The sequence below is a fragment of the Diadema setosum genome, chromosome 18, assembly GCF_964275005.1.
Source record: "Diadema setosum chromosome 18, eeDiaSeto1, whole genome shotgun sequence".
NCBI lineage: Eukaryota > Metazoa > Echinodermata > Echinoidea > Diadematoida > Diadematidae > Diadema > Diadema setosum.
The window spans coordinates 7,199,506-7,223,668 of NC_092702.1; the positions used below are offsets into that span (position 1 = coordinate 7,199,506).

The 24,163-nt window shown below is 38.6% G+C and overlaps 1 protein-coding gene across 1 annotated transcript; it reads left to right on the plus strand.

Moving 5' to 3' along the window:
* The first annotated feature begins 1,386 nt into the window (after positions 1 to 1,386).
* Positions 1,387 to 17,818, plus strand: LOC140241850 (palmitoyltransferase ZDHHC16-like). The gene is made up of 8 exons (XM_072321604.1): positions 1,387 to 1,656; positions 3,148 to 3,339; positions 3,830 to 3,947; positions 5,099 to 5,232; positions 7,231 to 7,299; positions 12,165 to 12,401; positions 13,726 to 13,799; positions 17,672 to 17,818. Exons 1-8 carry the CDS (start codon positions 1,477 to 1,479, stop codon positions 17,778 to 17,780), a joined length of 1,113 nt encoding a protein of 370 aa, XP_072177705.1. The 5' UTR covers positions 1,387 to 1,476; the 3' UTR covers positions 17,781 to 17,818.
* The last annotated feature ends 6,345 nt before the right edge of the window (positions 17,819 to 24,163 follow it).

The window sequence follows — 24,163 nt, forward strand, 5'->3', positions numbered from 1 at the left end:
CTTGAAACTTTTCATGGTTACCACAACCAAGCATACTTAGGTGAAAACCGGCCAGTTTTTCTTGAAAATCTTAAATATATTATCATATCATATGATCACCACACACATGTCTTTTACGTGCTTTGTCTATAGGAGTGCAAGGTGGCTAGGTGCGGGCCCCTTCTTAGCGCACACCTATTCCACATTATTCACGTTTCTTCTTCTGCTTCTTGTGGTAGTCCTGCGACCTTCATACTTGAAGATTATTACAGGCGTGATTCATGTGCGTGCTGTGCTTGTGTGAAAGTGCAGTTGTATAAAATATCTCAGGGTGCAAGTAAAAATCGATTAGCACTCTACACTGCATAGCTTGCCATCAGTTTAATGATGATAGCAGTAAATTTCTGTTATTAATCACTGAACTTTTGGTTCCATTGGAGTCTTATGCAAGTTTTCTGTATGTGAGGAGGATTTCATTGGATTTCAGTGACGTAGTGTGATTTAAACGTGCACACTCACTAACTATGACAAGGTGCAGATCACTCAAGTATACTCAATCCGCAAACTGAAGTGTATTTGCAAAAGGGAGATAACTTAATGTAGATCTAGACCTTCTTCTATTGAGAGCTCAGAGATGGTTTAGATGAAGATAAACTGATCTTGAAGAAGTCTGGTAGTGCTCTGATTTTATTCTTGGACATCTTACCCTCAGCAAATCTTGCCAATGAACATAATTTCCATAAACAATAATAGTTACATATAATATTCAAACTATCTACAAAAAGTAATAGAAATAAAAGGAATGGAGGACTTTAATAAAGTAGAGTGGTCTAACTCAGTAAATCAGTCAATATAGGTACAGAAGGGCATGAGATGATAGATGTAGGAGGGGGTGATCAGATAGGAATGGGAGCTGTCAGTGCTGAACTAAAGAATCAGATATAAATGGAATGACTAGACAGACAGAAGGAAAGTGCTAGACAAACAAGATATACAGCAAAGTACCGTAAATGCTGGCAAAATATAAGTGGTCCTACACTGCCAATCAAGGGATGTGTGACCACAAGATGAGTGTTATTTGTATTGATGATACTTTTAAGCTACAGAATAATAGGTGCTTTCTTACATGTTTCAACTTCTCTATGAAGTCCATTACTATCAAACTTTTGCCATAAATTATGAAAATAATGCAATAGATAGTAGGTTTTCTAGATATTGCTGAAAAGCCGTACTAGTTAACAAATACTAGTTCAATAGTATTACACTTTGTACTTGCTTGTTTGCACCAGCCCTGTAAATTTAAATTATCTTATATTGCAAGCTTACAAAACTTCTTGTCAACCTGTGAAAAGTTGTTTTTATGTTGAGTGTTGTGCTGTTTGTTCATTTTTGTTTTAGCTTGAATGTGCGGCAATATTGCATGAGCTGGATGCTCAAGTTTGCCCCAGACCAGACCAGAATGAAAGTGGACCTCTTTTGAACTTTGTCTCACCTATCATGAAAGAAAACAACAGAAGGATGGGGCTGTCTCGTCGCCTACTGGAGGTCTGGCTTGCTTTCAAACTGGCGGTCAGGTCACTGACCTACAATTCATTCACCTCAACCAGCAGTGTGATTGACGTTGCTATGGAACCTGTCATCTGGATTGTGGAACATATAACAAAATACATGGGACCGGTGAGCTAATGCTTTTATATATATATATATATTTTTTTTTTTCTGTTTATTCAGCTTCAATGATGTGAAAATGAAAAAGTAAGTGTGATTATTTGCATGTTGAGGTGACAACAGGAAAAACAGACAATATCTCTCTTCTAGCTTGTTGGGCAGTAAACAAGGCAATTTGCAACCCTCCTGCAATGTTAAAGGATGTACAGTTGCCACTGTTTGATTAGAGCTTGGATAAAGGGGATCTGCTTCAATGGGACAATGATATGGCAACACCTTCAGCCTTTTTAAAAGATAAGACATGACTTAAAAGAAGCCAAACTTCAAAGGGAAATATGGATTGAGTGAAAGCAGCAACATTAGTAGAACACATCAGTGAAAGTTTGAGAAAAAGCGAACAATCAATCAAGTTTTGGTGTTGGAACTGTCGGATGAGGAAACTACTAGAGGTTATGATGTCTTGTGTCATGTCACAAAAATATGAAGAAAATATAAAGTGAATTCCACAGAAATTTGTTTTTCATGAAAATTACGGATTCCATCAACATGATACTGACATATGTTAGGGTAGTCAAGTGCTCTTTCATTATGCTAGGAAAGTTAATTTTTGTGGAATTTTCTTTGTATTTTCTTTATATTGTTGTCCACACATGACATCATAACCTCTAGTAATCTCCTCATCCAGCAGCTCCAACACCAAAACTTTACAAATTTATAACTTTTGCATCGATTGTCTGATTTGTTCTACTAAATGTTGCTGCTTAAAACTCAATACACATTTCTCTTCGGGTTTTGGTTTCCTTTAAAAGAAACAAAATTTTCACAAGATACATGTATGTGAATTAGTAAATGTATCTTCAAATTTAACAATGGGTAACAAAAACGAAAACAAAATTATTAAAAAAAAAATCAAGTTTGTTGAAACTTTGTGAGTAACCCACTGGCATATGTAGCTCCATCATGTGCCCACCCCATAATGGCTTGTAGTCCAAATCTAGGAATACAGTGGCTATATTGGGGAACAGCTGGCAGAATGGCAATGCATTTGAGAATTAGTTGCTTTGTTCATAAACACCAACACCAGCACCAACACCAACAGAACAAGTATTTGCAACCAAGAATCTGAATGTCTGGAAGCAGTAATAGTATGCATTTAAATTTTGATGAAATATTAATGCTATAATCTACAGTTGCTGTGCATATCAATTTCTGTCGTAAGGGGATAAAAATAAAACTTGCCAGTACAAGAATGAAAATATATTTTTGATGAATGCATATTTGGGCATTCTTATGTGGCCTGAACTTAAAAATGATACTCAAATGTTTGCATGCATGTCGTGGTATATGATGTATGGGCCCGTGCATTTAAATTCATGTAGCGTGTTGATGAATCATTGTCTGCTCTCAGTTAATATGGACAGTGGTCTTAATCACAAGTGCTACAACTGTATTATATATTTGAAATGATTTGCCCTCTTTCTCTCTGTTGTGTCGGTATAGATCATGGTCGTCTTGGTCGTGATGCTGACATCATTTGTGACTGTCGTTATGTACGTGGTCGTCCTCCCCGCCGCCTCTGATCGCAGCTTGGCGGAGACCATGTTCCACCTCACGTTTGGACATTGGCTGCTCGTGAACATCACATTCCACTACTACAAAGGCTGTACCACATCCCCCGGCCACCCTCCTCAGGTGACTGTCGGTCCAAGCCAGTTGCCTTTCTAAAAAAGGAACCCCTGAAATTACAACTATTACATCTACTTATGAAAGGGGGACTCCATCCTGATTTATATTGCATTATATCAAAACAGAAAAATATGAAAAGTAGAGCTGTGAAAATTTTTGGGGGAAAAAAAAATCAGATGCACTGAAAAGTTATGAACCCATAGCATTCAGAGAGTAAGACAAATTTTAAACTGTGTGACATAGCTGTTGAGCAGGTTTCTATTCTGCTTATATAAAAAAAAAAAAAAAAATCACAAATTTTCATTTTCTCACAAAAAAAAATTTCTTCAGATTTTTCTTGATAATTTTACTACACATTCCTGTGGGTAGTGCTGTTTCTCTCCTAATCTTTACCCTTTTTCAGTTACAAATGTTGGGAGGTCTGTTAAAATATGGATAAATGACCTGAGTGCTTGTGTGACAGATTTTGCCTGCTTTCCATTTGTTCTCTCTGCAGATTGTGTCAGACACAGGAGCAGGGAGTATATGCAAAAAGTGCATCGCACCCAAACCGCTGCGCACCCATCACTGTAGTGTCTGCAAGACGTGTATTCTGAAGATGGATCACCACTGCCGTATCCTTGCCATGTCAAGCCTGATGTATGTTGCTTAAAACCCATCGAGGACGGACTGATTTTGCTACAACAGGCATTTTCCATAGACACTTGCTCGAGTATACTCGGCACTTATCCTCAACGGGTTAAATGTTAGTTTTTCTCTTTGCAAACTGGGGATAGCCCCAACCCTGGTCTTGATTTCTTTCAATGTGTAGGAAAGCCACCAGAACACTTTATAGATTAATAAAAATTAAGGTATCTTGTTTTACTGAATAAATACCGATACAGAGACTCCAACTCTCCCGCTTTCGACGGGAGATCTCCCGCCGAAAGCCCATTTTTGCAGAATCTCCCGTTTTCCCGCTTGAGATTTAATTTCTCCCGCTTGAGATGATTTCTTACTTAATTTCATTGTATGTTGAAAAATAAGCCTTAAATAGCGCAAGAGAGCATCTAGAACCCAAGACCGCAAGGGACTTTGCGCTCGCGATGTACACTTCACGCACATCAAGTTGGAGTCTCCCGTTTGCTAGGGGTTTCAGGCGGGAGAATCTCCAGATCAGAAGGTGGTTGGGGTTGGAGTCTCTGCCGATATGTGTGATAAAGAGGATACAAGTCAATGAAGATGAAGAACAACAAACTCTGTATCCAAATGTGAGTAATTTGTCACTTACAGGGTTATTCTGTAATTATTCCATATTATCAGTTATTCATTTTTGCTGTTTTTTGTTTTGTTCTCAGTGCCATCTACATCAATTTTATTAGTATTAAAGAATGGTAATCAATAACCAGGGGGGTGGGGGGGGGAATAGAAAGTAGTAGCAAATGATGATATTATTACAGTGGATTTACCAAAATTTTGTATAACTTTTGCTGCAATGTTGGAAATCTGTTTTGCAACCCTCCAAATCCCACTGTTATTCTCATTTAAGAATATCAGGCAAAACCAGCAACTTTGGAAAGAAATGAAGTGGATTTTGAGTGATATTGTTGTGTTTGGTATATTTGTAATGGACGCTCTTTTGGAGTAGAAACTCAGACAGTATAGTGCTGCTGGCATGGCTGACAATTGGCCCACTCCTCTTCAAAATATTGAACAACTGATTGCCCCCCCCCCCCCCACCTTGTCATGTCTAAACTTCCTTGACGAGCAGCCGCGCAATCGCCAGCCTGGCTCAACAACTGTGTAGGGCACTTCAATCATCGCTACTTCATGCTGTTCTGCATCTACATGTGGATGGGGACGGTCTACGTGTCCATTTCCGTCTGGCCTCAGTTTAGGGAAGAGTTTTTCGATGCCAGGGTGAGTACACAAGCCAGGTAGCTAGCCAGCGATAGACGTGTTCTGTAATGTATTCAGATTTTATGCATGCTTTGAAGACAAAAGTTGCCCCTAACAACCACAAGGCTTGCTGGAGGCTTGCTCTACCTAGCAACAACTAAAGTGAATTCCTTCCTGTGAAACTTCATGGGAGGGAGCAGGTAAATGAAATGCCTTGTTACTAGGCTGTAGGAAAGGAAACATCCATGATGAATTGTAATGCATGACAGAAATGGTGTATTGAAAAAGAAGAGATGTTAGCTTTGTAGAAAAAAACACACATATACATGTACAACAATAAAACAAATGGCAACAATGAGAAATTATTCTGGTGAATATCAAATTAAGGATGCAATGACCAGCTGAATGCTTCAATTACAGGTATATTTCATATGTATGTGCTTGTAAGAATTAATGATGTCATACATTAATAATTTATTACTTACACTATGTGTTTTCAAAACAGTGGACACTGAAAATCACAAAAAGCCAAACATTGATGATAGCTGTGAATAACTTAATCTGTAAGCTTAGATACCCGCCAAGGGAGAGAAGTTTCTAATTTACTTTTCACCTTTCCTTTGCATCTTTGCAAACATGTAACTGAAAGAATGCCCCTCTCTTTATTTATTTATTTTTTTTTTTGTGGAAAATAAAGGCATCTCCTATACGTGCCCATCTGATTGTGTATGAAAGTTTTGTCAATTCTGCAGCAGTTTTAAAAGCTTAGATATTTTAAACCTCTATCCTGAATTGAGCTGAGCATTTTTGAAGTATTAGAATAAGGGGTCGGTGGCCTCCTGTTGATTGTGAGATTTGGACAAATTTACATTCTTTAAAGGGTGTGTACAGTTCTGGTTGAGGTGAGGATTTAACTTTTAACATTTTGCGAGATATTCAGAAACCACTCTATGAGATGTCAAAGAGCATGCAATTCTAAGGGGTATCAAAAGTTTATTTGATGAAATTTGGTTTTGAAATGGCTGAGATATCCAAAAACAAGGAGAACAAAGAGATCCTAATAAAAGGCGTGGCCTGTCGCCTTTTATTATTATCACTTTTTTGGATATCTCAGCTATTTGAAAACCAATTTTCATCAAATAAACATTGAATCCATCTTAGAATTACATGCTCTTTCATATTTTATGAGAGGTTTCTCATTATCTCACTTAGAGAAATGTTCAAAACAGGAATCCCCACCTCAACCAGTACTGTACAGTCCCTTTAATCGATGACAAGATAACCACATGAAGATTATCATGCTGTTGGAGACTATAGAGTGCTATTTGTACCACTCTGGTTTCATGTTAATATTAAATGACCCTCCCTTCCTTCCATTTCCACAGACTGATGCCTCCATTCATACCATACAAGCTCTCGCCTTCCAGCCCAATTTCAATATTTTTTCACCATTCTGAACCGCTCAGATGTTTTCTTTTTTATCTGTGTGTGCGTGTATGTGTGTGTGTTTGTGTACGTGTGTCTGTGTGGTTTCCATGCTTTACATTTCTGTCATACATGGCTGTGCACATACTACCAGATCAATTCAACTCACAGCATCTGATGATGGTCTATGCACCAAGGATACACTTAATGAATAGAATACTGAGTACTGGATTCAACAAAAACTAAATATAATTTAGATAAGGAAAGGATTTGAATGGATGCATCATGAAACTTTTGAGAACCTATTCAGTTTCTTTGCATGTGACTGAGTTAGAGTATTTTCTATGCTTAAAGTATAATAATCAGTGTGTGTTACTTGATATCTCCTCAGTGTTGTAAATCATTTATCAAGAATATAAAATTCAGTGCTGAATCAGTAGTGTGAGAGTAAGTTTGTACTCTTATACGTTGTCAATCAATGCAAACATGTAGGCCAGTGTGATGGCGTCCATATCCACTGTCCAGTCAGTATTCCAATCACCATGACTACTATTTCATTCACCTTTACTCCTACATATTGCATTCGCGACATAGAAAACTTTTGAAAGTCTGTTTGGCGGATCTGTATTTGCGCAAGCAATGGAAGTCTATAATCAGGCAAAAGTGAGTATTTATCATTTGTCTTTGGGGCTTCAGTTACATGCATGCGATGTCACAAACTCAGATAATCACTTACTTGCAGCATGCCGAGCTTGACGGAAGCCTGTATTATCTTCTGCATGCTGTGTGAGGTCAATATAACACGTATAATCATCAATGCTTCATGATATACCTCAGCGCCTTTGCTACAGAATAAACCAGTATTACTGTAAAACATGATATATTTGCGGCACAAAATTTTCGCGAATTGGAGCCGACGGCCTTTTTCGTGGCATGAAATTATCGCGAATTGCCGCTGGCGTTCAATGCAGACAGTGTAGACAAGAACTATGGCATGCATTTTTTTTTTCGCAAATTTTGGCGTTCTTGAAATTTGCGAAATTAAAAAGAATGTGAACATTCCATGTTTTACAGTATGCCCTGGTTTCTCTCCATGTAGCATGGTCAGTAGTAGCACCAGTATTTTGGGGATGTTACCAAACTTTCACAATCACAATCATACTATCAGGGCTTGCTCACTCATCTAGTCGTTGCTGCTAGCAGGGATGCTCAGTGCCAAAACACGTAATATTCTCAAACAAGACCCATGAAGGTTTATAATTATTCTTGATTGTTTGTTTTTTATTGTTGTTTCTTGGCAAGGGTTTTCAAAATCTTTCCAATTCACTGAAAAATTTTGGGAACAGAATTGAAAGTTCCATTGTCTTTCTTTTACTGAAGCCATGAAATTGTTGATCATCGCAGCAGACAAATGACACATATGACTATGTGCCATTGAGGAAGTGAGAAACATAAACGTTTTGTTAAATTTGACGATCAAGTGTTTATTTTCTGTACATGGTCAAATGATTCTGTCTGTTAAACAACACTGGCTATCAGTATCCCCCTTCCTCTGCACTCTAAACACACAAAGTGCAAAATTCCTTTGAAAACTGAGTATTGAAGACGGGATGGTAAAATCACTCTTGTCCTGTTAGTTCACCAAGAGATGGACAGGACACAGCAGCATATGGCCATGACTGCGAATGCCAGCATATCATTTTTTTTTTAAGCTGTCCATTGCTTATAGTACTACCATCACTGGCAGTCTTTCATCAGTTTATGCAAATTACGGAGCATGCTAAGTTTGCTACAATATAGTCAATATTTTAGTTAGTAGCTCATGTCAGTTTTTAGTTGGTTTGCAGCAGAATTTGTTTTCTTTGTTGCTGTTCTTTTTGTTTGTGTTTTGCATTGTAGCTTTTGTATGTATTTTTTTTTTTTGCAATACAGTTGCTGCATTAGAAGTTTAACATAGTAGTTTTGTTTTCATTGATAGTACCCCTCCAATGTTAGTGATTTTTTTCTGTTTTTCTTGCTCCATGGTTAGACTATAGAAAAAGTTACAAAGAGGCCTTCAGAGCTCCCTTCATTGTACTTAGACTTACTTATAGTCCCTCTCCTATCACCACAGTGTTTCGGGTAAATTCTGTCATGTAAATGTCATTTTGCTCAACCTTGTGGAGGAGAAAGGAGTCCCCATTATGCACACCTCTCATTTCGGCCAAAAATTCAAACAAAATAAGGCTATAATATCACTGTGGAGTTTATACAGAATTGTCAAATCAACTTTATTTCCCAAAGTGCCATGGCATCTCTTGAAACTCTCAAAGCTGCCACCACGTGGGCTCTGCATGCTGACATAATTTGCATAAATTCATGCATATTCACGACACTCCAAATACCTCATTCCATTCCTCCCCTTATATAAATATGCACAATTCATTTCCTTATTTGTCGACATTGTGATGTCAAGTTTTAGATATAATTGCCTCTCTAGTAGAAAAAGAGAAAAGAAAATATGTTGTAAATGGAGATGATACACAGAGCACTGGTGTTTACAGGAGGAAGTATTTTCATGTGCTACTAATTTTGCAAATGTACCATTTCACTCACACATTTTTTCCTTAAAAAAAAAGAAATAATATATACTCAACATAAGATCATTCAGAAAATAAATTGTGAAAGCAAGAATAAGGGAGAGATGGAATGACTGAGGATAAGAAAGAAGAAATGACTTTGGGAAAAAGATGGAGAAATTCAAAGAGTAAGAAAGAATTGTCATCAAATATTAGATTTCAGATGTTTGCAAGATATACAGGAAAGTGAATAATTGCTGTAAAAATTGTTAGAAATGGCATTTTCTTAAATATTGTGCTCTTCTCGCTTAATGAACAGTCTAGATTGGTTTAATTAATCTTCCTCACTATTCCTCCTATTGAGGAATGCAACCCTAATTCATCTTATTACCCCACTTACCCCCCTCCCCCCCCCCCCAAAAAAAAAAAAATGATAATAAATAAATAAATGAATGAATAAAAGGCTGTGCTTCAGGGAATAATTTTCATCATTTTGTTGTTCTTTGTTTTAGCTTTTGCTCATATGTGTCAAATGTTGCTGCTTGAGCTCTTATTTTTTTCCTTTACTGTTAATGCTGTTATGATGTTTGTTGTTGTTTTTTTAATCACTATATGTCTACCTTTCACCATGCTGTGATCCTCAAGATTAGCTCTGATTACACAAACTGGCCTGGAATCCTGCACTGCTCATGACATAGGCATATGACATGATGAGTTTGATAACAAGTCATGCAACTAAGGAGTCTGCATATCACATGACACAGATCACATGATCCGCCACAAAAGTTCACCAAGATACACACAAATTTGTCGCTTTGAAGTATCTCATGCCAGTTTGTGCAATTTCTGACCAGTCATAGTTATGTGTTTATGTTTGATGCACCAGAGTGTGTTGCACCCCTTTGCCTATTGTAAACTTCTGTGGCCCACACCAAACTCTTCTTTCATGATTTAATTGCAAGCATTGCATGTTTTTGTTGTTTTTCACTTGCATCTGGCGTGTTTGTTGATTGCCAGATATTACAATCACAAAATTACATGTACCTCCGCCAAGGGAGGAGGTTATGTTTTCGTTACTGTTGGTTTCTTGTTAGTTAGTTAGTTTATCCGTGTGCAAAATAACTCAAAAAGTAGTTAACGGATTTGGATGAAACTTACAGGAAAGGTTGAGAATGACACAAGTAACAAATAATTAAATTTTGGTAGTGATCCGATGCTTTTTTTTTTTTTTTGAATTTACGAAGGATTTTTGATATTTTGACAGGTAGGGTCAATGAACTTCGGAGTTCAAGCTGCACATTTTTGAGGTTTTCAAACGCGCACTAAAATGCGTGCTCTAGTTTCTGCTAGGGCGAGGCGCGCCGCGCAGCTGAGGGTTTATGACGTAACAAAGGCTTCTATATTGGGAAATCGGGCGATTTATCAGCATGTATACCTATGGGTTGAAATCACTGATCTCCATGGAAGAGCCCAAAGAGCTGTTCCCCAATGGTGTGGAGAGGAGAAAAATCTCTTTGGAAAGAGTAAGATCATCAGTGGAAAGTAACTGCTTGGCAGAGGTCTGTGCTCTCAGAGTGCTTTTCTAGTTTCTGTATGTGGCGGTGCTGCCATCTTCACATCTGTGGCAGATTGGCTTTTCATGATTTTTTTGTTTGTTTGTTGTTGTGTTGCACTGTTCCTAGCTTGACCAGTGTTTTGTGTCAATGGTGTTAACGTTAAGGTAGATTTGTCTGCATGATTGTGTGTGTGTGTGTGTGTGTGTGTGTGTGTGTGTGTGTGTGTGTGTGTGTAAGTGTAGGTGATTCATCATGTAGCTAGCAGAGGGTGTTTGTTGTTATAGAGGCAGAAGAAACGATTACTCTTCTACCAAGCTACGCAATGAATTCGTTTTGCAGAAGGGTAATTGTTCTCAGCGATGATTAAATTAGTCGAATAACAGTGCAGTACATTAGCTCTTGCACATGTCAGTGTCATGCTGTTTGTTTGGAAGTTTTTGTTGAAAATAAACCTCATAACTTTTTCTTACACTTTCAAAAAAAAAAGTGTTTCAATAAATTACAGTCGAAGACAGCTTTCAGAGAACTGTTCTCATTCGATTAGGAAACCATTCTGTACGCATTTGTGTACAGTAGCTGTGGCAGTAGCATTGAGTGTGGGTGTACACTTCAGAATGTGGCATATATGCAACTCCAAGTATGGTCCTATGCAGACACAGCTTTTGTAGTCTGCATGTATAACATTTTGAGATGAGGTTCAAATCAAGATAAGGAAACACTTTTGATTATTTGGATGGACGGGTAGAGAAATAGGTCCACTATCAACCTGTTGAAGATGAGCCCTGAGTATGCTTGGGCAGGTGTCAATGTGTAATGCATGTTGTAGCAAAATCAGCCCATCCTCAATGGGTTAAAGACATGCATCGGCACAGTTTTGTGACAGGTTTTTGTCAAAGCTTTTAAGTCTCCATGGTTCTGCAGGAGGCTCACTGAAAATATCATAAAATACAACTTGTAGAAGACTAGCTGATTTGGGAATAATGTTTGCAAATTATTATGAATGTAAAATGCTTGTTTCATGTTAAATGCTCTTTGGAACCTTCCTCATATTGATGTGTAAATGTTGACAGCTAGAGTTACTGACTTTTACAGCCTAGTTATTCTTTCTCACAAACCTAATCACTTTTACAGCCTAGTTATTCTTTCTCACAAACCTAATCACCTCATTGACTTAATTATCTGTGAGCACAAGTAAAGTTCATTAATTTTTGCTAATCTATTCATTTATCTGTTTTACTTTAAGCATGGAGGTCCATGCTTTAAAGTTTGTTTGTTTTTGTTTTGTTTTGTTTTTTTTTTGGGGGGGGGCACATTTGTGATGCGTTGTATCAAATGGGATCATTTCTCACTGTGAACCTCTGATTAGGGATAATATATGCTTGACGGAGATGATGTTCATTTGCCTTTGTTCCAGGCTGCAGAGGCTAACCATACGGGCAAAGTGCCCCCACCCGTGGTGAAATACAGCCTGACCGCCAGTGAGAGCATCTACCACAAGGCGGTTGTTGTGCAATTCTTCATCTGCCTGGGGGTGGTGTTTGCTCTTGGGACGTTGACGGTGTGGCACGCCCTGCTCGTATCCAAGGGAGAGACGAGCATCGAACAGCACATCAACAACTCTGAGAGGAAACGGCTGAAGGAAGTCAATATTGTGAGTGGGTTTTGCAGGTCCTTGTGTGTCTGTGTGTTGGTATTTATGGGTGGGAGTTTGTGTGTCTGTGTGTGTGATAGTTGCGGGGGGGGGGGGGTATGTGCTTGTTGAATGCATGCTCCCATTCTTTTGTAATTTTGCTGTCCTTTCATCTCATCTCATTGTTATTGATTGAGCAAATGAAATGTTTTGTGTTTCAGTTGGTTCTAGGGCAATTACCCCTGGACAATTACCCCAGACTCTTCCCATTCTCCTAACCCTAACCCTAATTCTAATCGTGAACCTAATCCTAACCTTAACCGTAATCTATACTTTAACCTTATTACTAACCAGAATTTAGCTGGGGGATAATTGTCCTCGGGGGGTAATAGCGGTTTCAATTGTCAACTCTGAGGTGGATATCTCATTGTCTTATAGACTAGATGGTGACCTAGAAGCAACTCCAGTCTCGCTGGTCATGGAGACATTTCTGCAGTGTCTTCTGGAGATTAGCCTGATCTCCAGGGAGTCTTGAAAGAATCAAACATGGTCTTCTTTTTTTCAGAGACTTTTTCCAGTCTGCAGCTGGTCAAGAAGATGCCTGTGCAACATTTCCTCAGTCATGACCATGTCACAGAGACTAATTTTGCAGGCGATGTCTCTGGGATGTCTCCACAACATTCATGAATAGAAATGTCTATGTTTGTCTTCAAAACAAACAAAGAATTGAGATACAAGTACAATACTTGGAAGAGTTTATGTTCTTTAGATTGTACCAAATAATGAAACCAGTAGCTTATCTTTAGAGTAAAGTGCACATTATGACACAAGCAGTGTACCATGCATGTAGTCTATTGAATGTCAGGGCCACCAAAACAGTCAATTTCAAGGTGCTGCCATATGACATGACTATTGGGTCCACAACTTTGAATTTTGAGCAGGTTGTGAAGGGAAAATTTTGATTATTGTGCTGAGATACATGTGTGCTCATAAGCTCTGAAATCTCTCAACAGATTTTAATATGTTTCCAGACATATTCACCCCACTCGCAATTTTTTTTTTAGATTGTTTCAATGCATAGTGATTGGAATGTCCCACATTATGTAGGATTTGTGCAAAAAAATAAGATAAGATAAGATAATAAGCATGTTGCTGCAACACAACACGCGGCATGAATGATGATTTATGGGCAATCAAAGCTTCACAACTTTTATATCTTTCATATGAATTTGATTTCATCGCCTCAGTTTACTATTGCTTCACATGATTAAGTTTCCAATCTCCGAGGTACCTCGAATGGCTGTTCCATTAACTCTCATTTGTTTATCTCTGTCACGTTTTTTAGATCTACAGGAATCCATACGACTTCGGGTTCAAACAAAACTGGCGAATCCTGCTTGGCATAGACGCTCCACACAGGTCAGTTAAAGTTGGCTGATTATTTCTTTTTATACAACACCTATAAAGAATGTAGCTATCTGATTGGTCGATTGCCCATCATGTGACATTCAGTTAACAGTTCCATCACATGCTGTGGCTGTCAGCTGCGCAATTTTGATGGAGCAAAACTGGATAGCGCGTGGCCGGCGTCAGCCATCTCCATTGACTCCCGTGTTAAACTCACAATTGTTCCATTGCACGGCTCTGATGTCACAATAGGCAAACATTTGCCACACTTAACAATTACAAGCGCGTACTTTTGCCACTCGTTTTTGTAAACAACTTCAAACGATCGGTTTCACGTATGTATGTGGCCGTGCAGCTAATCATTCGTCTCTTACGGAAAATGGTTGCCATTTCTGTGCTGAATTCAAGAATCTGTGTGGACCACATCTATTGACGTTCGAGGTGTTGTATTAAAACAAATAGTGCATGGTCTTTACCCGTGCAATGGAACAAGATTTTGCACTCGTTACCATCCACTATTTGTATAGAGTGAATGCCATGAGGAGGAATCTGTCACACTGCAGTGCACAGTTAAAGGACAAGTCCACCTTCATATACATATTAAAGGATTGAGAGAATGCAGCTATATCAGTAGAACACATCAGTGAATGTTTGAGGAAAATAGGACAATCCATTAAAAAAAATATGAATTTTTGAAGTTTCAGTGCTGCCATCACTGGATGAGAAGACTACTGCAGCTTTGGATGTCACATGTGTAGTTGTCGTATAAAGAAAACTCAACGTATTATCACTTTTATTGTCCCCGCCGAACGAGTTCGAGCAGGGGACTATGAAACGGGCTCCGTACATGTGTGTGTCCGTGTGTCCGTCCGTCCGTCCGTCCGTCCGTGTGTCCGTGTGTGCGTCCGTGTGTGATCAAAATGTTCAAAATGCTACTCCTTCGCCATTTCTAACCCGATTTTGATTCTGTTTGCTTTATATGATAGCACTACATGGGAGCTTTGAAACTTTTATACAGAATTTCAGTTGTGACCTTTGACCTTGACCTTTGACCTATATTGTACATTTTGCTTCAAAATGCTACTCCTTCGCCATTTCTAACCTGATTTTGATTCCGTTTGCTTTATATGATGGCACTAGGTGAGGGCTTCAAAACTTCTACACAGAATTTTGACCTTTGACTTCTTTGACCTTTGACCTTGATTTTTGACCTGTATTGTACATTTTGCTACCAAATGTTACTCCTTCGCCATTTCTAACCCGATTTCGATTCAGTTTGCTTTATGTGATGGCACTAGGTGAGGGCTTCAAAACTTCTACACAGAATTTTGACCTTTGACTTCTTTGACCTTTGACCTTGATTTTTTTTTAACCTATATTGTACATTGGCTACAAAATGCTACTCCTTCGCCATTTCTAACCCGATTTCGATTCCGTTTGCTTTATGTGATGGCACTAGGTGAGGGCTTCAAAACTTCTACACAGAATTTTGACCTTTGACTTCTTTGACCTTTGACCTTGATTTTTTTTTAACCTATATTGTACATTGGCTACAAAATGCTACTCCTTCGCCATTTCTAACCCGATTTCGATTCCGTTTGCTTTATGTGATGGCACTAGGTGAGGGCTTCAAAACTTCTACATAGAATTTTGACCTTTGACTTCTTTGACCTTTGACCTTCATCTTTTTACCTATATTGTACATTTTGCTACTAAATGCTACTTCCGGCGGGGACATATATTACGCACCGCGTAATTTCTACTTTTCCTTGTTGCATATTGATAGAGCACTTGACTGTCCTCTTTCAGAAGGCAGGGGAATAATATTACCCTTAACTCTTTATGTGCCATGGTGGAAACCCCCTGTGTGCCACGTTATTCTGAGACACGAAGGTAGTCATGCGTTGGGAAAGAATTCTGTTTTTCCAATTTGTATAACTTCTACAAATTTCTGTTAAGCTGGACATAATAGTGAGCAAAGTTAAAGAGGAATGCCAAACTTTGCTTCCATATACAATGTATAACAATTCTATTTTCAATTTTTCTTTTGAATTACCAGTTGCTACATTACTGTAAAGGCATGACTTTTGCACGTAAAATACTGACAGAAACTTAGAATGTACACGCAAATCAAGTTGGGAACACCGCTTGATAATCAATCACCACATAGAATGCAAGCCGTATGTGAGAGGAACAAAAGCGCAAAAAAACGCTTTGATTGTACCGCGGGATTAGCGATTTATCGATCGGTTTTGGCGGCTCTGTTTGTTGAGCAGAATATGCGAAGTTGGCACACCGTCGAATGAGCCGGATGTGCGAACGTGGCACATAAAGAGTTAATAGCGAGTCGATGTATATATATATATATATATATATATATATATATATATATATATATATATATATATTATATTTCATGCATGTGACATCATACACTGTAGTAGTATTCTCATCCAGCAGTCACTGTGCAGAAACTTCAAAAATTCATAACTTTTGAAGGGATTGTCCAAATTTCCTCAAAACTTTCATTGATGTTCTACTAATATTGCTGCATTCATTCAACCCGTATACATTGTGTACGTATATGAAGGTGAAATTGTCCTTTAACTCTCGCCAGTTTTTGAAGAGTGCAGAGCAAAGATGTAGCAGGCACTTGGTTACTGTCCTGTGGTTAAAAAGAAATTCCATTCTGATAGTTCATTGCTCAGAGAAATAAGTCGGGGAAAATTTGGGAGGAAAGTATGACACATTCAAGAAGTCATGAATTGTTAGTTTGAAGAGTTGTACAAATTGGCAACCCTGTCTGATGTACTACAGTGCATATAAAAAAAAAAGGGTAATCCAGATTTTGAAGGCTACTATTTCATAATAGTCAGCTATGAAGAGTGCATTGTTGGTTTTGAGGAAAGGGGAATTCTTCCTCTTTCCATTGATACCTATTATGTTGACAAATGTCATGCATGACTGAGTAAATTAACTTTGAAGACAAGAACGACGGATTGCACTTTTTCCAAGTTTTATCATGTTATCGTGTTATCGTGAAGGAACAATGACTGTCTCACTGAATGCATGAGATCTCCGATGAAAGTGGTCAAATTTACAGGCCAGCCTGCACAACTGCAGCTTTGAGTTTAGTGTTTGTTCTGAACCTTTTTATGGTCCTCTACCTTCAACATGACCATGTTGTCGATATCTTGGTCACTCCCACAAAGGCTAACCCATTACCAATTTTTCTCTCTTCACATTCAAGATAAAATTATGTTTTGTTGCTGTGAGCTATGATTGGAATATAAACAGAGAAAATGGACTTAGTGGATGGCCTTTGTGGGAGTGATCAAGTTATTGGACAGGTGGCCATGTTAAAGGTTATGGACCATGAAATGTTAGAAGAAACCCTAAACACAAACCTTTTACAGGATTTAATCTAAGAGATTTCTCTCCCTTGCTCAAGAAGACATTCAGGCAAAGGCCCCATACTTTTATCAGGCAGTAGCTACTAGTACTCGTTTTACTTGTCCAACATTACATTGTAGTTGCCAATAGGCAAGCAGATATGTGGGTTAGCAGCACCGTGAATTGTCTTTGTCTCTTGCTTTAAAAGTGTGAATGATTATATTTTTCCTCGGACATGGTATTGTAGAGGCCAATGTTTACTGATCATGACGTGATATGTACTGCATCAGGTAAGATTGCCTGTGATTTTTGAAAGATGAAATTTAGTCAAAAACAACCCTGGGAAGTGAGGTGGAAGATTAAACATGTGTTCCGGTGAGGGTGACTGTTTACATGTACCCATATTTGTGACTTTATTCTCTGCTGGTCCCATGTCATGTATCTTGGCGTTGGTTTTATCATGACATGTCACATTTCCTTGATCACTGCAGGACGTTCCTCAGACACGTCATCCTTCCTTCATCCCATCTGCCCGAGGGGGACGGAATTCACTGGGTCAACCAGATCACGCCAGGCTACGTTGGGAAGAACGTTCCCTGACCCTTGACCTGGGAGCAAAGCTCCCCATTTTCACTTCTTAGGGAAAACAAAAACAAAAACAAAAAACAAAATTAGAAATTAGTCAGGAACAAGGCAAGCTATGGTAGCTTGTGAAGTGGTAGATACTTGTACATGACAATCACAGAATGTCTAAGGTATTTTTTTTTTTTTTTTTTGGGGGGGGGGAGGAACATTAGTGAAAGAGTTCTAGTGTTTTATAAGTGTGTTGAATGGAATATTGGAACATGATTCTTGAGAGAAAATAGTTAGCATATTTATGGAAGCCCAAACATGACGTTCAGCATGAAGGTGACTTTCGAAAATGATGCAATATGCTGTTACAAGGTTTTGGGTGAGAGGACAACTTGTTTCAGTTGACCAAAGGGGGGGGGGGAGGGAAGAAGGCACCTTAGCAACCCGGCAAGTTTTTAGGAAGTCACCTTCTCGCCTTTCTGTCCTGAACAAGGTGCTGCAGCAGGCAAATGTTAGAAAACTGCCTTCTCGTTCTACACTAGGCACCAAGGTGAGTGTCAGCAAGTTACAGCTGTACCCTCCAGCCACATGTTTAATCTGCTGCTTGAATGTGACCAGCATCTGGTCTGTTCTCATTCTGTACTGTTCAAAGTTCTCTCACATGTGGGAACATTAAGAGCCTAATGTTCCACGGTTTTTATACTTTTGTGTACTGAAAAAGCATTTGTGATATTTTGCCCAGGTATTTTGCCATTGCCATATTTTTCTTGACTCCCACTGAAAGTGTTTAGTGGAAGAGTATATCCTTTGTGTGACCATGAAATTTCATGGTTTAGCATTTGTGATTATTGAAAAAAAAAAACCCACAAAACACACACACACTAGTTTAGATGACAGTTTCAAATTGAAGGGAACGGGAGGGGAGAATGCCAACTCCCACTGCAAGTATGTGCAATGACTATTAAAATATACTTAATGCCAGTGCTTTGTGATTATAGAGGTACTGTATAAGCTGTTATTTTCACGAGGGTTTAATTTTCATAAATTTCGCAAATCACGGTTGCATCGCCAATTTAACAACATGCAAAAATGTCTCCATGCGCTTTGTTAATAGAATATTAATGTAAGCGTCGGTGTTGTTTCCCGAAAACAACATCTCGCGAAAAAGTTTATAACCTCGTCATTCGCGAAAATCTCTGTACGTGAAAATAACAGTGTATACAGTAGGTGCATATTTTGGGGGGTGATTGATTTTTTTTTTTTTACCATGTATGTGTGTGTGTGTGTGTGTGTGTGGGTATGTATGTTTGCAAATGGTACCTCAGTGTGATTATGCAAGAAATGTGGCCACACTTTTTTTTCTTTGGAGTATATCACAGGCAGAGGCCCTCAAGTAAACAAGCCAGGGATTTTGTCCCCCACCGTTGTGCAGCCTGTACTTTTTTTAAACATATGAATAGCTGCTAACTATGAGTAAAATTTAGTAATTAGTAGTAATTTCAGCATGCATGACTACTGTTTTTGGCCGCATGAAATTCTGCATATCAGTATTTTTCTATATTATGCTATGTGCTTCTATGCAAAACAACGAACTATTAGAAATTTGATATAAAGAATGATTAGTAAATTGTGCACAGACATGTTGGCAGCTATGCACAAGGAGTTTTGTGAAACTTTATCGCAAAAAGTTGTTTTTACATATACCTCCAGAATTCTTGGTTTCTGTGGTAACCCATCAAGTCCGAGAAACCATGTATCTATGGTTAGATGCTGTGTCTGCTAATTAAAATTTAAGTTTTCTTTACTAACATTTCATAAGTTAGAATAAACACTTTCTCATTTTAGCCCAATTCTAATCATATAGAAAGGTTTATTTCAGTCACACACTGATCAGAAGCCTCTAAATTGCTCAACGTTCATGAAATTTTTGAGGTGGCTACACAATTGAAACATGTTGATTAATGTTTCCTTGTCAAATTGACAATATTTGTGGACTCCGTACAGATTTTATGAATTTCACCAGTTTCATCTAATCTTTTTTCCAAATATAGTATAGGCAATAAAATTCAAAATTTCAACAGACCGGCTCTGTAATGTATTCAGACTTTATGCATGCTTTGTTCTCAAAAGTTGCCCTTAACCACAAAGCTTGCCAGAGGCTAGCCCTTCCTAGCAGCAACCAAGTGAATTCTGCCCCATTGAGCATAACTTGTGGGAGCAGCTGAATTAAATGCTAAGTTTTTATGCTGTAAAAAAAAAGAAACATCCATAAATTGTAATACATGACAGAAATGGTCTATTTGATGAGGACAAGAGGATAAATCCTGGAGCAAAATTGCTTGAAGGTCTTAATGGGGTGAAGGTGTGCTTGCCCTGCAGAGATTTGTACTAGAGCCATGAGAGTCAACGAACCAGTTTGTTCCTGCACAAAGAATTGTGTGTGTGTGTGTGTGTGTGTGTGTGTGTGTGTGTGCGTGTGTGTGTGTGTGTGTGTGTGTGTGTGTGTGTGTAGAGCATGGGTTCACCATTATTACGATATGCCAGAAACTGGTTAATATCCATGCGTTGCTTTTGTTGCTGTGCTTCAGATGCAGTATGAACCACCATCTTAAAGGGGATGGCTAGTAACTAATCAGTAGGAATCAGTGGGAATGCTGGGGGATGATTGCTCCAGTCCTTGTGGGATTCATTTAAGAGTACATTATATATCTATTGTTGTGTGAAAATTATTTGCTTCAGAATGGTCTCATATTCAAGTAATGTGCAGTTCAATGTTTCCAGGTTAGCATGCCTGTACAGTGTCGGGGCGATCGTTAACGGCCCATTGAACTGCACATTATTTGAATATGAAACCATTCTGAAGCAAATAATTTTTACACAACAATAGATATATAATGTACTCTTAAATGAATCCCTCAAGGATTGGAACAATCATCCCCCAGCATTCCCACTGATTCCCACTGATCAGTTACTAGCCATCCCCTTTAAGGATAAGTTTATAGGTGTTTTTTTTTGTATGAAAATGTTATCGGTGGTATTATTGGCGTTCTGCACTAGTAAAGCAATTTTTCTTGTAGTCCTTTGTAGTTCCAAGTATGGTACTACAGTAGATATCTCTATATATAGTTTGATCAAAAGTCAGTACTAGATTCTAGAAAGTTGCTGGGTCAGAGTTTGGCCATTCATGTTGGGCTGATATCTGTGCCATCAGCAGTAGGTAAGAGTAGCTTTTTGTTTGCAGTGATGACTGTCTGGGGCATGAAGGTGTCGCTGGCGGATCCAGGTATTCCGTAAAGGGGAGGCGCCTTTGCAAAATTGAAGGGGGGCACACGCATCCCCCCCCCTATTTTTTTCTTTTTATCCCTTTTGTTTTAACCAGAAATAGAGAGGGGTTGCGCGCCCGGTGCGCCCCCTTCTGGTCCACCACTGGGTGTGATACCTGTCTTTTCTTGACAGTGTTAAATCATTCTTTCTGACTTGTGTCAAGAGAATGTGGTTCATGAACTCTTGAATTCATGAATTTCCTTTCAAGTTCTGCATTATTTGCAAAATGCAGCAAAGTGCATTAAAAATTCCACACTGCAAAAATATCTACTTTTACACTACAGGATGAATCTACATAAAACCATTGGTTTTGCTTTCTATTACATTGTTTTTCAAAGTGTGATTTTTAGAATTTTGTTTTAAATGTTAGTCCAGCTTGTTTTGGTACAACCCTTCCATAAGTGTTTTCATGAACCAAACTTAGTGAAACAGATTTTAATGTTACCTTTATAGGTATCAGCTGTGTGTGTCTCTCTCTCCCTTTCTTTCTTTTCTCTTGCACTGCCATATTTGTTGTGCTCAATCTCCTATGCAGTCATATCTGAACTTCCTTCGAGGGGCTGTTGGTACTACTAGTATTTGCCATTTTGTCTTGAGTTATTGTAGGTGTAATAAGAGTTTTCTCTTAAGTGAAGTTCTTGATTGAGCTTCAAAAGTCAGTACTGTATCCTTCTCTGACCAATTTCTGGGAGTCTTTACACAGTCAAAACATGATCTGGGTTGGAATTATGCATTTGTATGAAACACTTTTTTGTCAGTCACACAATTTGAGATGAGAACTAGTGCTGTTTGAACAAGTGCAACAGACTATTGGACAACTCATTGGGGACTGTGCCAAGAGCTTTTCACAAATTTGCAATGCAATGTCCATTTACAGTTTTTTTTTTCTGTGTGATGACTGACTGCAAGGCTATAAGGATGCATAATAACCTCTCAATGCATTATATGTCTTGATATCTAGATGTCCAAAATTTATCTTATTTCAAACTCTAGTATTTGTTTGTGCAATTTCAGTGTTTGTATGGCTTGTGTTTTGTTCCACTAAAGCAACCTCCCTGTCTAGAGCAAACCGTGTTGATCTTTACAGGCAGGTGATTAGCCCTGATCTCTTTAACCCTAACTAGGCCGGGCTATTCAGGTAGATGATAGAGCCGGGGGGGGGGCCTCCCAGGCCCCCTCTCCGGATCTCGGCCGTCGACCGCGCGATCACGACGAAAATTGGCACAGGCATTGCCTATGATGTAATCTAAGGTACCATGAAGTTAATTTTTTCAAAAATTATCATTTACACTAAATTATGCTAATTTATGCATAAGGATGCATGAAATCAGACAATTTGGTATAAATCACTAAATAAAGCTCAAAACAGGCACATTTTTTGTGTAAATATTCTTTTTAGTGTCCTTAGCAAATGTAAGAGAAAAAACTTGCGCAATCAGAAAAAATTTCCTAAGTATTTTATTGTTTTTTGAATTTCTTATGTATTTCTTTGTTTTTTCGACTTTATGTTTTTCTTTGTTTTTTCGATGAAAATTGTGCGTGACATTGTTCCGAACAAGAAAATGCGTTATTAATCGATTTTAATCAATAAAACCCCAAAATAATCATGCTTTTATGAAATTTGCCTGTAAGCACAGTTTGCATTGAAATTGTACACAAATTCACGTTTTTGAGCAATTTTTGGTCTGACATGCACGTGCATATTTATGCACAACTTCGGAACCGCACACCCGGGCATCGCAAATTTGGTGTCAAAAGATGCAGGAGACTCCAAAGAAAAAAGTCATAAAACGTCGCGGCGATAGCTTCTCGCGATAGCGATACATCGCGCGAAAGGTCGAGGGGGGGGGCCTCGGAGGCCCCCCCCCCCCCCGGCCTAGTTAGGGTTAAGAGAAAAGAATTAGTGTGATGTGAGTGAGTGAAGACAAAAATTAATTTTGTTTTTTGTTTCAATGTTTGTGATACAGGTATTGCAGTTTTCAGTGAGTTATTCTCCATTACCAAGATATACTAGGCACTCATTTCAATGATTAATGGAAGATAAACCTCGATCATAATAAATACCCATTAGTCTCTTCAAAAAAATCTTGCTGTGGTCAATTCTGTCATACAATGACAAAATTTTCTTCGGCAGGTTCATAGCCTGTGTGCCGATTGCTTGTATAGAGAGGTCACCTGTGTGAAAAGTGCAATGTTTTGTCTGAAATTCAGAGTTTGAGAGAAAATGAGCTGAGGAAACTTCCTCTGATGTTCATTCTTGCAGACATGGATGGTACTCACTGCTTCATATTGGTGAGAGTATCTGTCACATTGATTGGTAAAGTCATTGTCAAATAATGTAAACTTCTAGAAGGTGAAGCTTAATCCTTGATGTACCCACCGAGCACCTTGCAAGGTTCAACTGTTTTTTCCTTCAAATTTTGATCTAATTTTATGCATGTACATTGTATCCACAGGGATTATTAACCCGTTGAGGACAGTCCGATTTTGCTACAACATGCATTTCCCATAGACACCTGCCCAAGTATACTCGGGACTCGTCCTCAACGGGTTGAGGAATGGAACAGAAGTGTTCTTGTCCGAGGTACATTTGAAAGAGTAACTACCTTTTAGCATGTTATGTGGGACAGTCAAATACCGTCCAGTTAGGGATTGAATGATCATCATTTGGTAGATGAATATTTTGCAGTTTGCCCAAGGGTTGAACTTTTTGTCATGTTCTCCCAGTGGAGTTTTTTTTTTTTATGCCTCCGCCACGAAGTGGTGCCGGAGGCATTATGTTTTCGGGTTGTCCGTCCGTCCGTCCGTCCGTCCGTCCGTCCTTCCGTCCGTCCGTAATGAATTTTGTGGACAAGGTAACTATCGAAACCTGTTGAGGTATCCTAATGAAACTTGGCATGTATGTGTATTAGGGGGTGAAGTTGTGCCTATCAACTTTTGGGTGCACATGCTCGAGGTCAAAGGTCAAAAGGTCAAGGTAAAATACATAAAATTTCACTATTTCCACCATATCTATTGAATGCCTGAAGATATTTTCTTGAAACTTAGTGTATACATGTTTTACCCAATTAAGATTCTCTGGTGAA